This window comes from Garra rufa, chromosome 22 (genome assembly GCF_049309525.1).
Source record: "Garra rufa chromosome 22, GarRuf1.0, whole genome shotgun sequence".
Classification (NCBI taxonomy): Eukaryota; Metazoa; Chordata; class Actinopteri; order Cypriniformes; family Cyprinidae; genus Garra; species Garra rufa.
In genome coordinates this window covers 4,808,527-4,827,070 of record NC_133382.1, presented here as the reverse complement: position 1 = coordinate 4,827,070, position 18,544 = coordinate 4,808,527, and the positions used below count along the sequence as shown (strand labels likewise).

The following is an 18,544-nucleotide window of genomic DNA, read 5'->3' as shown; positions in this document are numbered from 1 at the left end:
AGGAAGCTCCCATATTTTGCTGATTATTGCTGCTGAACATGTTCAATTATTGTCATGTTTTGGGTTGTACTAATTGATCAGACCGGGAAAACATTTGGAGTACTATAGACTGCCAAAGGTTATAACAAATTAAGGAGAAGAATGCAAAAACTGTCTGAGCAACAAAAGGCATTTGTGGTTGGCCAAACTAAACCTGGATTTCCAGGGCAAGATTCTTGACAACATTCGTGTTTGTTCTTATCATTTCCAGTCAGGTAGGTGAAATATTAGGCTAATATCTTAATTAATACTGCTTGAACACATCTTTACCACCTATTAATTTTAGTTTGTCAAAATATTGCGCCCTCTCCTGCTTAATAAGTTTTTTTTCTATTTGATTTAGAAGCTTCCACACATTTTTTCCATTGTTTAGACGGTATAAATTTGCAGAACAATGTATTCCGTAGTACATTAATTGTGCCATCAATGTTGATGTTTACATCCGAAAAGATGTCCAATATGGCTGGGCATCCAGGTAACTGAATTGTGACTTAAGGGCAAACCCTCTATATGTAGTAACCTATAAAATCAGCCTGTATTTAATGGATTAAAGTTGAATCACCTTTTTAATGATTTTGTTTTAATTTTATGCTGATGTTGTTACAATTTTGAGAATTGATTTAGAAGTGTTTTCTTTAGCATTTCACAACCATTTAGCACTAAATTTCCGTGCCGTGTTTCAGTGCTAAAACTGTGTTGATACAACAACTAAAATAGTTTTAATCATATTTTGACATTAAAGGGATAGTTCACCCAAAAAATAAAAAAAATCTGTCATTAATTACACACACTCATGCCGCTCCAAACCCAAAATACCTTTGTTCATCTTTTGAACACAAATTAAGATATTTTAATGAAATCTGAGAGGGTCCTTCCACATTCAAGGTCCAGAAACGTAAGGACATTGTTAAAGTAGTCCATGTCACATCAGTGTTTCAACTGTAATTTTATGAAGCTATGAGAATGCTTTTGTGCACAAAGAAAACAGAGGGTCAGAAAGCTCTTAGATTTCATCAAAAATATCTTAATTTTTGTTTCAAAGATGAACAAAGGTTTGGAATGGCAGGATGAGTAATTAATGAGAGAACTAACCTTTTAAAGGGCAGTCATGTTCCAGCTAACTATATTTATAATATGGCTACTAGGGGTGGGCGGTACACCGGTGTCATAGTCATCACCGGTGTGACAGTTCGCCACGACATGGATTTTCTAATATCGTCAATACCGTAATAAATCAATTATTTGCCTCGAACGGCTGCATTTACATCAATAATAGCTAATTCTAAATAATAAGGCATTACATTTTCTTCAAACGTTCAGTTGTGATCTGAATACCTGTCCTTATACTATATATCTTGTTGTAAATAAAAAAGTAAAACATATTCGTATCAGCTTTGCAGGTGGTAGGCAAAAGGGGAGTGGCCATTAAACAAAGAAGAAAGGTTGAAGAAAGGTCTGTAGCCTATACCAGGGGCGGAGTGGCAATCGGGACGACCGGGACTTTTCCCGGTCGGCCGGCCCGAAGGATTTACACAGCGGAACACAAATTGAGCGGGCGCGAGGCGGACTAATATTGTAGCCTATATAATTTCCGCACTTTCAATATGCAGGGTATAGAAATCGCTTTTAAATGAGTGCTCGCGCTATTTACTTTTACTTTCGATTTTACGATAACGCACACTCTGTGTAAAGGGAGCAGCACATCTTATAATAGATATTTGTCAGTGAGTACAAGATTGCAGCAAATCCTTCAGTCTATTTTTGTATCTCTTATTACTTTCGACCCGTGATCATTCAAATCTAAAGGTCATTGTACACTGAGTCCAATTTTCGTATGCGTTTTTTTTTTTTTTTTTTCTCTCTCTCATATTCGCCATCCTTATCAAAATGCTTATTATGGATGCGAAAATGCAGAAAATCAAACACGATCCGAATTTTTTCATGACGGACGAAAGTTTCAGAGGCAGTGTGTAAACTCGATTAACATAATCTGTATTTTTTTTTTATTTTTTATTTTTTTACGTACAAAAATCTCGGACGAAAATTTCATACTCATGTGTGCAATGACATTAACTCCAGCAGCTCGTGTTGGATGTACGGTTGCCAAGTCCGTGTTTTTCCCCACAGACTTTTGAACTGTTGCCATGGGTTGATTTTCCCCCAGTTATTTAAAGGTTTTAAATATTGCAGAAATTAAATTTCAATAAAAAATAATTTTTGTTTTGTTGTACACTAAGTAAGATCTTTAGGTTTTTTTGTAAAATAAATATGTTGAGAATGCATAATACTCTCCCATGTCTATTTTTGATAAGGATACCTACCATTTACTTATTATATTATAAAAATATGAACTTTATTCACATACTAAAGGGACAGGACAGGCTACTCCTCCCAAAATGTACCAAAGAAAGTAATACCGTGATATTATACCTTCACCGTTCAAAAGATGAAAAATACCGTGATATTGATTTTAGGTCATATTGCCCACCCCTAATGGCAACCATTTGACACCCACTTTGGTCATTGTACTGTACATTAGCTCTATGTAAAAACCTTCCAGGTGAATATTTCTGAAATGTAAGAAGGAATTGTTTTTTTGCTAGGGGATTTTTTTTTATTAAAACGAATGTTGTCAAAACCAAAGCGTTTCTGAGCCATGTAAGGATTACAGGTACTTTGCTGCTGGAGATTGGGAAATAATTGGCCGTCTCCGTGCATTTCTGCATGTGTCTGATGTGAGCTCAAGTTGGAGTCCGTTTCTTACAAATCCAATGTATTTCCACCCCTCTATTTATCTTATTCAATGAAAGAACGCTTTGGTTGATTGCATGAAAACAAAAACTGTGACCATATTTCCATATGTGCTCTTGAAAGAGAATGAATGAGAGGAAAATTTTAAGACCATAAGGGCCTGTTGTGTTTTTTTTAAATTGATCCCATACCCTTCAGAGCCGTCGAGCGACGTCAGCATCCTCCAGCATGTGTGTTGTGGTTGAAGTGAGATTACCAACGGTTAACCCGTTCTGTGCCAGTTTCATGAGTCATTGTTATGGATTACATCACTCGCTAATCCTGCTAAGATGACCCAGTGTTCATTACTGCATCAAACCCTTTTTTGGGCTTTGGTGTTGTGTAAGAGTCATCCTCAGATGCTTAGTTTATGATTTCTTTTTGTTTTGACAACAGTATTATGTTCCGATTAGACACTGACCATACGGTTAAACCAAGTACATTCTAGAATTTTAATTACAGCCATTGTTGTTATTAGGGCTGCAACCTTTTGTTCCTAAAAGCTGTAGGAAGTCTATGCAATCTTTTGACTTAAAATAATCCAAGTTATCTGAAGAGAGGCAATTACAAAATTAATTTAGGCTTTTATTCATAAACTGACGCTCAAAAGCTTAGGACCAGTAAGACTTCATCAAGGCTGCATTTATTCGATCAAAAATACAGAAAAAAACAGTAATATTGCAACATTTTATTACAATATAAAATACTGTTTTTTTATTTTAATATACTTTAAAATAAATTATTCCTGTGATGCAAAGCTGAATTTTCATCAGCTGTTACTCCAGTCTTAAGTATCCTTCAGAAATCATTCTAATATGCTGATTTATTACAATTATCAATGATAGTTTTTTTGGAACCTGTGACTGTTTTTTTTTTTCAAGATTCTTTGACGAATAAGTTAAAAAGAATTGCATTTATTCAAAATAAAATATTTTCGAACAATGTTAATATATGCTATTGTTTCAAAAAAGAGAATATAATTGCTGTTTTTTTTGACCTTTTATTAATCAAATAATCCTGAAAAACAGTATCACAGGTTCCAAAAAAATATTGAGCACCAGAACTGTTTTCAACATTGATAATAAATCAGCATATTAGAATGGTTTCTGAAGGATCATATGACACTGAAGACGGAGTAATGATGCTGAAAATGTATCTTTGTGTCACAGGAATAAATTACATTTTAAAACATTGTTGTCATAGAAAACAGTTATTTTAAATTGAAACAATATTTCACAATATAACATTTTTTTTCTGTATTTTTCATCAAATAAATGCAGCCTTGATGAGCATAAGAAATGTCTTTAAAGATCTTACCGATCCCAAATTTTTGAGCGGCAGTGTATGTAAACATTGGTCCACAAACGTGCATGGAGCTCATCAATTATGGTCAAATTTATGTGCTTGATGTGAGTTATGCAAGTTTACGACTGATCAAACTGACATCAGAAACTCCATTTGTCAGATTTGTTCACAGATCAAATCTAAAGTTCCCACATCTTCTTTTCTATTACCTGGCAAAGCAGAATATTCCAGTCCCAATTGTTTGACTACATTTTTGCCAAGAATGCCTTGAGCATTTTGAAATGTTTGCTTTATTATTTTGATTAGTAAATAACTGTCAAATGTAGTTAACCTTCATAGTTTTCCAATTTCAGAGTGTTGGTATGTTGGCATGTTTGTGAATCTGGCACATTTTCTCCCTTAGTTTGGATTGTGGCATATATGTACACGCCAGTTACACTTGGATTTGCATCGAGACGGAACAAAAAATCAGTCTGAGATCTCCTGAAATGAGGTGGTCTTGGCCCAAATGAAACCAGTTGGGTTTTGGTGAAAAAGCAATCCAACTCAGTGAACCAAGTTTGATTGTCAGTCCATTTTAATGGATTATGCTGTGAGGAAAATAAACAGGTGCACTCTTAACAATGGGAGGACAGTTTTATTCACATGTGATTTGTATGAACACCTTTTGACATGCTTTAAAATATTGCTATGTGAACAAAGAAGAAAGTGCAACATTGTAACAGTTTTGTAACAAAGCAAACAATCTACAAGTCTACAAGAGGAAATTGCAACATTGTAACAGTTTTCTAACGAAGCAAACAAGAAAATGCAACATTGTAACAGTTTTGAAACCAAGCAAAGGTTCTACAAGTCTTCAAGAAGAAAATCCGACATTGTAACAGTTTTGTAACAAAGCAAAAATTCTACTGTTGCAACTGTTCAAAACTGTTGCAACAGCAAACATTCTACAAATCAAAAAATGACCTTAATTCTAATGACTGAAAGGTTGACCATTGTGGATCTATGTAATATATACGAGAAAATATGTAAACAATTGAGTTACCTTATCTGTTCCTCTGTGTAATTCACAGAGGAAGCTGAATGTTACTGTACACGTTGGATGTTTGAGTCAAACGGTTCCTTTGAGGAAATGTTGGCAGCACATAGTCATTTACTTACCCAGGGGGTAAAAGGCTTTCAAAATACTGTAATCTTCACAGACTCGTTCCTTAAAGTATGCTCTTGACTTCTCTCAAGACCTTCTAGAGCAAGCTCGATGGAATTGACTCTATGGAAACTGGCTTTATATGTACATGTATTTCCACTAAAAACTATAGTTCTATGTGAGCTTCTCATATCATATTCTCCCAAGCTGTAGTAGCAAAGTCATATTTTTAGTAGTTGTTGATAATTTAATAATATGTATATTTAGAATGATAAACTTTGCATCACAGGAATAAATTATATTTTAAAGTAGGGTTGTCACGATACCATAAAAATGACTTACGATACTATACCAGCTGAAGTATCACGATACCAAGTAGTATCACGATACCATGCACATAAAAAATTCATAAATAAAAAGATGTAAATCAAAACAGGCAAGATTTTTCTCTGAATACTTCATTAATGTGAATGAATGACTGGCTATTGTTATCCAGGAAATCATGTAAACAAAACTCATGACATTTAGATTGTACTAATAATTGCATAAATAATGTTATAAGATTAATGTTTTAAATGCAAAACTCTGAATATAGAAATATGTTTGAAAATAATGTATATGATGGGAAACTTAAAACCGCCAGCAGGTGGCAGCAGTGTTCATGATTAAATAACTGAGTCGTTCAAACGATTCTTTCAAAAACGGCTGAATCATTCAAGAGTGAATCAAATGACTGTTTTTATGAATGGCTTAGTGAATCAGTGATTCGCCCAAACCAACTCGGATTCGGATTCAAACACAGAAACGAAACAAAAACATCTCGCTCGTGTCATATTGCTGAACTGTCACGAGCATTTTTGCTGCCATTAAGATATGGCCCATATCTTAAAATTTCCAAGTTAGCAGCTTGTATATTAAAACGTATTCATTTATAATGTTAAAAAATACATATATAATGATTGATAAGAACTAAGTGCAAAACCACTATGTTCATGAATGGAATTGCATTCATGATCGCAAAGATGCTTCCAGAAACGAATTATTACACTTGTTCTAAAAGTGGGCAAATGAATAAAAATACGAAAATTCTTTCTAGTAAAATATTTTGATGTTGAATAATTGATTCTTGAGCTGCTACTTTTTAAATAACACCAGACAGTCTGAATCAGACCCTCTCTTCTGATAAACTGCAGCGTGAACAACGACATGCGCGCGCAACTTCTCATTTCAAACTGAACTGAAGCGTCGGGGAACACTGAATAGCACATAAAGCGTAGACACAGACTGTACTACACAACGCACAGCAGAAAGGCATTTTGGCAGTCAACTTGTAATTAGGGATGCTCATTTCGGTTAATTTTCCTGACCGACAACCGCTGCTCGTTATCCGAACATTAACCGTTAACTGATAAAATTAGAATAATAAATTAGTTTAAAATAAAAATAGAATGCACGAGTATCTGTGATGATACATTAAAAATACAAGCAAATGTTTTATTTTAACGTGCAAACAGCAGCATACAGAGCAACAACAAAAACTGTATTGACATACTTAAATTATCATGCATCAGCAGCGGTTCTGAATGAAAAAAAAGAAGAATATAAATAGGCCTACACTAAATATGTATAAATTAAATAACTAGCTAATTAAGATGACAAAACTAAAACACACTGAATCCTTTTATGCACTTTGAAGAACTGTACCGGTCTTATTCTTCTCGTCGGACATAAAAATATATAGCAGGCCAGCCAATACCTCAGTGTGCCTAGTTTTTAACATGTGGACATGCTGTACGGATAGGCAGGACCGCTGCCTGTTAACTCTTAGATCCGCGAACAAAACACCATCACAAAAACCCTTTCAATTTGCGGTTCGGGACTTCCATTCACTGTCATATTCGTGTGGAGAAGCATGTGTTTTACATCGTTCAGCAATAGCCAATCACAGACATGTATGTTGATTCGATTATCACTGTGCCAATCAGAGGAGGCTATGTTACAATCCACTCACCAACCAAAGTGCCGGTTTCAGTTTTGCTGATTTCTACACTTTCGCGAATTCTCTTATTAAAACAAAGAAAGTGTTGGCATTATATAAATAAGAGATTATTTGTGCAGTGTAAAGGTTATTTTATTACTTTTTAATAACTTTATGAGATTGCGATGAACTACTCTAGGATGAGTGATAGCTTTCCAGTGATTGTAATGGGAGCGCCTATTGCGCACTTTCTAGACTATAATTCATTCAGAATTTGAATACATTCACTCACGGATTCACTCTCTGATAACCCAATAACGCCACTTGCCATTGAGTTGCATATACTACATCTGTTTACTAAGTAAAGGTGAAGCGAAATATGTCTGTACAGCCACACTGCACGTGTCGACTTGCGCACGTGAGTAAACGGATAACTTACAAATAGCATTATTTCTTTCACCATGCAGCAAACGTAAAAAAAAAAAAAAAAAAGAATAGAAAAAAACCCCTTTAAACCGTTTAACTGATAGTAATAATCGGTTAAAATTCTTACTGTCGGTTAACGGTTAAACGGTCAATATGAGCATCCCTACTTGTAATGTTTCTGCTGGCGTGCATGAACGTTTTAAACAGTGTTCCTGCCGTGCATGCAACATATCTTACGGTGCTACCGTATGGGCGATACTACCGTTTAAAAAATGCAATGGCACCGCGGGTATTTGTAAGCTTTAGTATCGCGATACTACCGTAGTACCGGTATACCGTGCAACCCTATTTTAAAGTATATTAAATTAGGAAACGGTTTTAAATTGCAATATTTCACAATATTGCTGTTTTTTTTAAATATATTTTTGATAAATGCAGCCTTGATGAGCATAAAGGACTTTTTCAGTAAAAAAAAAAAAAAAAAAGTCAAAAATCTTACTAATCCCAAATTTTTGACTGGCAGTTTGTATATGTACAATTTTGAATACAGAAAACAATATAAAATGTTTTATTTTATTATTTTAGTACACTTTAAAATATTATTTATTCCTGTGATGCAAAGCTGAATTTTCATCAGCTGTTACTCTTAAGTGTTGGTCCTTTAGAAATCATTCTAATATTCTGATTTATTAGTAGAATTATCAATGTTGGAAACAGTTGTGCTGCCAAAAACCTTTTTGGAACCTGTGACTCTTTATTCAAAATATAAATATTTTCTAACAGCGTAAATCTATGCTATCACTTTTTATTAATTGAACACCTCCTTAGTGATTAAAAGTATTAATTTCTTTCAAAAAAAGAAAGAATAAAAGCACCAAAGTTGTGAACAGTAGTGTATATTGTTAGAAGACCTTTCTATTTTAAATAAATGCTGTTCTTTTTAACCTTTTATTGATCCTGAAAAAAGTTTCACAGGTTCATGCTGATCCCAAACTTTTGATCGGCAGTGTATATAACATTATTTATAATAAACATAACATTTTAGCATATTAGATTAAACCTAACATTTCTAGAAGCTTTAATAAATATATTTTTTGTGAAGGTGAATTGTATTAGTAGTGTTCTATCCTCTCATGTAACACTTCAATGAAGATTTCATTTCATGCTAAAATTTCTCACAATTTCGACACACTGCATTGCACCTGAAGTTGCAGTGCCTTTTGAGGCTAAATGAGAAAGCAATCATGCATTGAGTCCATTAAAAGAGATCAGCTCATATGGGACTTGGCTTTTATTAGCTCTACAGTGCCAAATGATCCGTTTTTTTCTGATTTTGAAAGCAAGAAGATTCATCTTCAGGAGCTTGATCCAGAAATCGAATTGCTTGAATATAATTCCAGCTTCCTAATGATATCTCATAGCGCAAGCAGCAGGATTAATACAGGTCTTATAGAGTTGTCTTTTGCTTCGAGGTCTAGCCCGCATGTTAAAAATGGAAAGTTGCATCAAGTGGCTTGAAGCGTCCCAGTGTGATTCCCATGCAGAAGGAGGTCTGCTGTGAGCGGGCGGGACGGGGGCTTGTGAAAGGAAGTGTGTGTTGGGAAAGTGGAGCAGAGTTTCCCAGAGGTCGCTCCCACTTCTGAAGCTGCGGTTGGGCCCGGGGTGGGCGTTGGGTTTGTTTAGGCAGGGGGGGTAGAAGTTCAGGGCGAGTGCGTCCAGGGGATGCAGGGATAAAGTGGACCGCTGGGAGCCGGCCGCCCTCAGGATTCAGCCTGGGAGGAAATTGGGAGTTAAACGTGATGCGGCCGGTGGGGCCGTAGGGTTAGACGTGAAGCTGGAGAGAGGAAGGAAAGCGCAGGGGTGTGCCGCTGCTCACATGCTAGAGTCACAGCTGTGTTTTGTTTTGCTTCCAATCCCCCACCTCTTCCACAGAGGAAAGCAGCTAAATTTGGTCCCCAGGTATCCTCTGTTGTTTTAAAGATGTATTTATGGGTACTTATGGGGAGGGCTTGGGGGGGAAAATATCGATGCACTACGATTCTCTCTTCAGTGATTCTTGTAAACAATTTTGTTTTAAGAACAGGACCATAAAACAAGTTTACCAAATAAGTCAGGCTTATTTCAGTTAGTCTGACTTATTTTGAGCCAAAAACAAGTGACAATAAGTCAGACTAACTGAAATAAGCCTGGCTTATTTGGTAAACTTGTTTTATGGAACACCCCCCTGATATGTCAAAATATATCTGTATATATCAGACCCGCTGTGGTCTGTGATGTTATTAGTAATAATCAAACAGCAATAATGCTCAGAAAAAGAGAAAATGAACTCTCTGCTCTTTGTCTAGAAGCTTTTAAAAAAGAAGTTCACTTCCAGAACAAAAATTTACAGACTGTTTACCCAGTGTCATGTTCATATCTTTTTTTCTTCAGTCATAAAGAAATTTTGTTTTTTGAGGAAAACATTTCAGGATTTCTTTCCATATAGTGGACTTCCGTGGTGTCCGTGAGTTTGAACTTCCAAAATGCAGTTTAAATGCAGCTTCAAAGGGCTCTAAATGATCCCAGCCAAGGGTCTTAACTAGAGAAACGATAGGTTGTTTTCTAAAAACAAATTACAATTTATATACTTTTAAACCTTAAATGCTTGTCTCGTCTAGCTCTGTATGTACTCCAGTTCAAGACAGTTAGGGTATGTCGAAAAACTCCCATCTCATTTTCTCCTCCAACTTTAAAATCATCCTACATCGCTGCAGAAGTACTGACCCAGTGTTTGCAAAATGAACGTGCAAAAAAGATCAAACAACATTTACAAAAAAAATATATAAAACAGCGATGTAGGACGATTTAGAAGTTAGAAGAGAAAATGAGACGGGAGTTTTTCTGCATACCCTAACTGGCTTGAACCGGAATACACAGAGTACACACAGAGCTAGACAAGACGAGCATTTGCGGTTAAGGAGTCTTTAAATTGTAATTTTTTTTTTAGAAAATAACCAATCGTTTTGCTAGGTAAGACCCTTCTTCCTTGGCTGGGATCGTTTATAGCCCTTTGAAGCTGCATTTAAACTGTATTTTGGAAGTTTAAACTTGTAGGCACCATAGAAGTCCACTATATGGAGAGAAATCCTGACATATTTTCCTTAACCATAATTTCTTTATGACTGAAAAAAGAAAGACATGAACATCTTGGATGACAAGGGGGTGAGTAAATTATCTGTACATTTTTGTTCTGGAAGTGAAGTTCTTCATTAAAGCCTGTTTGATTTTTGTAATGTGTTTCTTTGTTGTTCTTCATTTGCTATATTGTATATTTTGAAGTACTTCAAAGTAATTTAATAAAAATGCACAAAATAAACTTGACATTCAAAGGCGGTAACTCATTAATGAATTACTTGATTTAAAAAATAAAATAAAACTGTTTGGAATTGGGTCATGATTCCCAGAATGCAAATTGGATTGAATCTTAAGGTGCCTAAAGTTTCCCATCCCTACATATCAAGTCAAGTCATGTGAATGTATTATCGCTTGAACAATACAGATCGTGTCAAAGCAGCTTCAGAGTAAGAAATTGCAAAAACAGTTGCAGAAACTCACCTATGAAGACTACTGTCAGATTCTGCTGTAAAGCAACTCTAAAAGACAATAGTGTCATATTTAGCTTAAAAGAAGTTCACTTCCAGAATAAAAATGTCCTGATAATTTATTTCCACTCATGTCGTCCGTTCATGTTTTTTTTTTTTCTTCTCCTTGTAATGGATTTCAGTGGTGGCCAATGGGTTAAAGGTCCAAATTGCAGTTTCAATGCAGCTTCAAAGGCCTTTACATGATCCCAGCCAAAGAATAAGGGTCTTATCTTGTGAAGCGATCAATCATTTTTAAAGAAAATTTTTTTTAATTGTAGATACATGATAACCACTAATGCTTGTCTTGCACTAGCTAGGAAGCTTCATCTGTGTACTTTGTTTCAAAAAGGTAGGGTGAAAAACTTTATCTCATTTTCTTCTCCAACTTCAAAAATATCTGACATTATTGTTTTACCTTTTTTTTTGGGTAAAGGACATTTGACTTTCTTTGCACGTTCGCTTTGTAAGCATTGGGTCAGTACTTCTGCCTATGTGACACGTGCATCATTATGTAATGCGTGAGGTTGAGCTAGTGCAAGATGAGCATTTGTGGTTAAAAAGTATATGAATTTGTGTTTTTCTTAAAATGATGAATCGTTTTGCTAGATAAGACCCCTATTCCTCGGCTGGGATCATGTAGAGCCCTTTGAAGTGGCAAAGAAACTGCAACTTGGACCTTCAACCTGCTGATCCCCATTGAAGTCCACTACATGAAGAAAAATCCTGGAATGTTTTCCTCAAAAACCTTAATTTCTTTTCGGCTGAGGAAAGAAAGACATCTTGGTTGAGTAAATTTATCAGGAAATTTTCATTCTGGAAGTGAACTTCTCTTTTAAGCTCAACTTATGGATAATATCACAACATCAGAGTCTTGTTTGGTCCTTATTTTGTATGCAAGGGTAAAGATTATTCAAAGTTATATTTGAGGTCATTGCATTTAGTAAGATGGTAAGACACTGCGTAACTGTGTTTTTAACCTTCGAGGTGAAACATCTGCTCTAAAGTGAAGCTATATTAACTTGCCTAGTCCTGCTCAGCCACGTCTAAGCTTGCACCTGTAGCTAACACTTTAAAAGTGGTTATGCTAGTCTCTCAAAATGATTAAAATGGCAGTTTTTACAGAAAATGAGAGCGTCATCACCATCAAACCACAAACTGTTGACTTGAAGGTCTAATAATATATTTCGATTTTGTTGCAGGCCAAGCCGATCTATGGCGGATGGCTGTGTTTGGCTCCCGAGGGGACGGACTTCGACAATCCCATGCAGAGATCCCGGGTAAGAGGGCATGACGCTGTTTGTAGGGAAGATTGACGTCTGTTTGCTTTAGTATCTTGGCACTGTACACAAATAAAACTCGTCTGGTGTGTAATCAGGTGTGTGGGAAACTGCATTAACTTCAGTCTAAGACAGTAGTTTACTCATTTGCTTCTGTTGCCTAATCACTCAAAACTTTGGGTTAGAGCTGTCAAGTTAGCGCTTTCATTTGATGTGATGGATTGGTAACACTTAAGTATAAGTATACACTTACAAAGCACTTACAAATTATTCATAAACTATTAGTTTATAGTTTATTCGTAGGTTATCTATTGTAGTCTCCACATTTGTTACCCTGGACCACAAAACCAGTCTGAAGTAGCACAGGTCTATTTGTAGCTATAGCCAAAATTACATGGGTGAAAATCATAAATTTCTTTTATGCCAAAAATCATTGGGATATTAAGTAGAGATCATGTTCCATGAAGATATTTTGTACATTTCCTACCATAAATATATCAAAACTGAATTTTTGATTAGTAATATGCATCGCTAAGAACTTCATTTGGACAACTTTAAAGGCGATTTCCTCAATATTTGGATTTTTTTTTTTTTTTTTTTTTTTTTTTTTTGCGCACCCTCAGATTCCCAATTTTTAAATAATTGTATCTCGGAAATCAATGGAAATCTTATCTCTTATATCAGCTTTCAGGTGATGTAAAAATCTCAATTTCAAAAAATTGACTCTTATGACTGGTTTTGTGGTCCAGGTCACATTTGTTAATATATTAATAGGCTATATAAACAAATGTCCACACTAATACGTTTTCGTTTGAAAACGCATATTTTCCTCTCCGTTTTGGCCTTCCGTCCACACTGAGACTGCGTTTTTGTCAAGGAAAACGGAGCATTTTGAAAACACTCTCCAAAGTGGATAAATTTGAAAACGCCGTTTTCACCTTGTAGTGTGGACTGTGAAAAACGGTGGCTTTTGAAAACGATGACGCATATTTAGTCATGTGACACATATTGTACCAATAGATATCTATGTTTACAGCAGTAATTGTGCCTGTGCTATTCACTGTCACACTGCTGCTAAAGAGATTTACCTTGTACACTCTTCAAATTACAGTCCTAAAATGATGGCAAAAAAATTTACTCACAGTTGCTGTCCTGCAAAACATGACGACAACTGCTTTTCAGATAAAATATGAGTGAGCGCGACATAGACGTGTCAGTGAACGATGAGATATTTCCGTAAATGATCCCGGCAGAAGAATTGCGTGAAAACTTATTACCTCTGTATAATTTGAAGGCTTTACGCATGCGCAGTAAGGCGAATTTTACATTTTCCTACATTTCAGTGTGGACGAGAATCTTTTGGAAAACGCTTGGAAACGCTAGTGTGGACGGAGAGCGTTTTAAAACGAAAACTCTGTTTTCAAATGTATCTGGATTAATGTAGACGTAGCCTATAATTAACACAATTATTATTGTTTAATTAGGTCGTAGAAACGTATTTAATTGGTTATAAGAAATGAATAGTTTTCACTTTAGATTAGGTCACAGAAAATGGGAAATTGTCATTATTTAAGTGCTTTAAACCAGCCTTTATTGAGTATTAATTGCATTTCTGTTTAAAGTTTTTTTTAAATATTTACAAATAAATGCATATTTATGTGGTGGTTTATAGGGACTCTCCATAGATGGTATTTATACTATACAAACTGTATTTTATCCTCTTACACTGACCTTAGCATATCATGTAACTAATTTGATTAAAGTGAAAAAACAGAAGTAGCTACAAATATTTTCTTCCATATTGTGACATGCAAGTTAAATGCCTTATTGGAAAAATGTGGGCCGGGATTTGGATGAAGATGATTGGAGAAGGTTAAATGATTGGAGAAGTCCAGCATGTCACCAAAAGAAAAAGTTACACTGATTAAAAATCTTGATTAAAAATCAAAAACTAAAATGCATGCACTGGTGCATTTTTTTACAGTAAGGTCAAGAACATGCATTTAGAAATTAAATAAGGGTGAATTTTCATTTAATGCAGACTTTACAAACTGTCTATTGGTTGTTATTATAGATTTTTATAGTTGATTAAATATGAATTACATTAATCTTTCCTTTCAACACAGAAATGGCAGCGGCGATTCTTCGTCCTTTACGAACACGGCTGCTTGCGCTTCGCTCTGGATGAATCGGTAAGCTGTCCGTTCTTTTGTCCACACAGTTGCACATCAGTGATCGGTGTGAATCTAATCGCTTAGTTGAAAGATTACATTCTTGGTCTTCAAAGCTGGCCTGACCAAACCCAACTTCAGTGGAATCCTCTCCAATAAAAAGTCAACATAACCATCCCTGAACTAAAATAATCCAAGAAAAGTTTGTTGCTTCACCAGCAGCTCAGAGAGTCCGTCGGATGTGAACCAGCAGAACATGGTCCTGTGGTTAATGAGAGCCCGAGTCAGCCTGTTTGTTTCACAGGAATGTGGCATGGGTGACCAAATTAGCTGCCTGATCTGCCCGGAGATTAGAGCGTTTGTGTGTAAACAGTGAGGCCCACACACAGGCTCAGGGCTAGCTCTGCGTCCCGCCGGACCCTCGACTCCCGACGCTTAGGTTGCTTACTACAGCATTGTCCATTACCACGGTGCAATTCATCATTCTGTTGTGCAACACGAGGCCGAAGGCTGGAGTCGCATTATTGTGTGAGATGGCTGAGGCAGGACATTGTTTTTATTTCCAGTGAGTGGAGAGGACAATCCAAACTAGTTCAGGGTACTACAGAGTTTCCTGCCGTTGTTTTGCTTTGAAAACTCTGTCAGCACTGTTGTCTTTTTTAGTCTTTTCGTCTGTGCGGGGAGCTTCAGGAAATGCTGTTAAATTAGGTCAAGAAAAAGGACACTTCAGAGTGTGGATGTAAGCAGGAACACTTTGGCTTGATTTTATTTTTGCAGATGTTTTTGAGTATTTCTGGGGATGAAATGTAGCACTCTAACTTATAGTGTTGAAATACTATGTCTCTAGTAAAGGTGGTTGTATTACAGCTGTGAATTGAACTGATATTTGAGCACATGACACACTAGCTCACTTCTAAGAGGCTAAATGGATTTTCGTGAGTCTCTTAATTGATTTTTCTCTTCTCTCCTGGGAATCTTCTCATAGCACAGAGTCTGTTTTACCGCTATATAGTCAGAGGTTCTGTTTCCTTAGTGAATGATCCTTTCAACCCAGGCTCACTGGTGATACATGCCTCTGATTTTTGCAAAAACGTATCTGTGCATACAATTCACTGCAGTTTCCTGTTGAAATGAACACTAGTGGCTAGTGCTGTCACGATACCAAAATTTGGCTTCAATACGATACCTTACTAAAATACTTATGCTACAAAAAACATAGAACAACAGGAAATGTAACTGAATAATAGATGATCCAAATGGAGGTTATAGTTATTTTATCTATTAAAAAAGCATTTCATACCCCTTTAAAAAAAAAAAAAGTTCCAAGCCTACAGGTATGTAGACATCTTTGCTACATTGGTAAGTTAGCTAAAAAGATAAAGCCAAATCTAATTTTTTGTATCTTTGTTATTAATAATAAGAACATAGATGCAAGTAACAAACAAAAGGACAAATACAATAAAACAAAAACACAAATAAAATAAATAGGCCCTTATTATGTTTTTTTTTTTCTTCCCAGATTCTATTAAATTTTGTCTGGATTGCGTTTTTTAATTTCTCTAGAATATTTTAATGGTTATGTTAAAAAATATGAATCAAAGAGCATGTCAAATTGAAATCATAAAACTTACACAATTTAATCGCAATTTATTAAAGTTTTAACAAAAATGACATTTTAGGGGTCCTATACAATACATGTTATTAAGTTTCTCAAATTTAGGTTTATTTTTATCAAATTTTGTGAATTTGATTTCTATTAATTTGGATTGCGTTGTAATAGTTTAATTAAAATTGAATAATTAAAACCATGTCTAATTAATTTGTGAAGATTAATTCGATTTTATAAAAAAAATCCTATATATTTATTTATTTTCAGAAATACTGTGTTGTGTATTTACAGTTTTCTGGTAAATATTCCTTAAATAAAGGTTTAATAATATTTTCATTAGTAGTAGTAGTACTAAGTAAAATTTCTTTTTATTTTGACATTTGACGTTGCTGTGAAACCTTTACGTTTCTGTTTGTATATAATATGATGATGATTTTTCCCAAAAGTAATGCTAAAATGCTCATGGAGTGACTCTCACAGCAGTTCAAGAGATTGTTTATGTATTCATGTACTAGTATATTGAGGCAGCAGAGGCCGAAAACACTGCAGGTGTCACTCGCTTCAGTTTGTGTGTAGTAAACAAACCACGCATTTGCACCATTCATTCATACAGAGATGCACAGAACATGCAGTATTCGTATTTAAATAGGCAAATTCTGTGATATTCTGCATTTTAAATTCTATTTTATGACTGGATCCACTATGCAGTAATCATAGGGTCCTAAATAGTTTTACTCAGGAAAACAGCTCTTATTATAATGCATTTTTAAAGTACCTTATTTATAAGACTTATTTTCACATTCCTGTGCTCAATACTATGTTATGAGCTCAAAAAACTTACCATAGAGCAAGATTTGCAAACTAATGCATTGCATAAACAGCTCCATATTTTGAGCTTTTTAAGCATAGTAAACTTGCTCATTAGCGCACCCGGTACAGCATTGCACTGGGGATGTGAAGTGCTCGGGTACGAGTCTGTTAAACACAAATTATGATAAAAGCTCAAATGTTGTGGTTGTTTCAGTAAATGTTTGTAAAAATAATATATCATGATCATGTGCAAAAATAACAACATGGGCTCATTTAGTTTTTTTTTTTTTTTTTTTTTTGCAAAACTCAAATTCACTGCTGTTTCCAACTGAACTGAACACTACCATAGTGCAAGATTTTGTCATGATAAAAGAGCTCAAAGACTTCTAGAAGCAAGGTTGACATTGTTGCTTCAGCAAATGTATTTTTAACTCTCATTTGCTTTGGTTTACACGATCGGTTAGGTTTAGTGTCGGGTTTTAATATTTTAGTGCATTTCATTTTTGAGCTTTTGTGATATGTACAACAACCAGTATAATAAAACTTTGTCAGATTCACGTTCTTTTGTTTCAGAACTGAACTCACTTAAAGTGTTGAAAAATATTCAAGAAGCAATGTAATATTTTACAGAAGTGAACATAGGCAAACCTAGGTTGGTTTTAATGGCATGTTTTCAGTTATTGAAGGGTTTGCCATATAGTGTGAACATCATTTGATCTGAAGAAATGCTCAAGTGTGTTCGTTTCACTCCAGGCGCTGATGTAATCCTCCCAGTATAGTTGTAGTTGTTTTAAAACACATGAACTCTCCAAACCCATAACTTGTCAGTTACATTAAGAGAGTCAGCCGGTAAGTAGCCATTCATTTAGCTTCACTAGTGACTCGTATAAACACGATGTGCGTTCGGCTGCAGTCTTAAAGAGAAGTATTTTAATTGTCAGACTGAGATGTTCTGAACATGGAGTCTGTGCTCAGGGTTGTGTTTCCCCCCAATATGCCCTTATTAGGAGAAACTGCTGAGGACTGTGGGTGACGGTGCTAAACTCTGAGAACGTTAGCCCCCTAAAACCACATCGAAATGTTAAATATGCTTTAAGATTCCTGTTCCTCTGAGGGCTTTGCCACAACACCTAGAGAAAATCAATCAACTTCACAGACTGAAGCTAAAGCAGAGTTTGTTTCAGGTTGTACATGCTACATCAAGCAAATGGTACATTTCAGACCTCTGATCATCTGAGATCCGCTGGAGTTCACCATTTGCTTTAGACAGACAGGGCTGCCAATTGCCAGGTGTTGAATAAGAAATGCGTCTGTTTTATAGCCCTCAGGTGTTGCTGAGCTGGAGGATTCACATAGATGTGTTTTAACA

The 18,544-nt window shown here is 35.5% G+C and overlaps 1 protein-coding gene across 4 annotated transcripts in view; it reads left to right on the top strand.

The window, feature by feature from the left end:
- mprip (myosin phosphatase Rho interacting protein) overlaps positions 1-18,544 on the top strand; it is a 79,567-nt gene that overhangs the window by 1,492 nt on the left and 59,531 nt on the right. For all 4 annotated transcript variants that reach the window (XM_073827836.1, XM_073827834.1, XM_073827835.1 and 1 more), the window contains exons 2-3: positions 12,508-12,585; positions 14,712-14,777. In XM_073827836.1, coding sequence (XP_073683937.1) covers positions 12,508-12,585; positions 14,712-14,777 — 144 coding nt within the window. The remainder of the gene's footprint in view (positions 1-12,507; positions 12,586-14,711; positions 14,778-18,544) is intronic.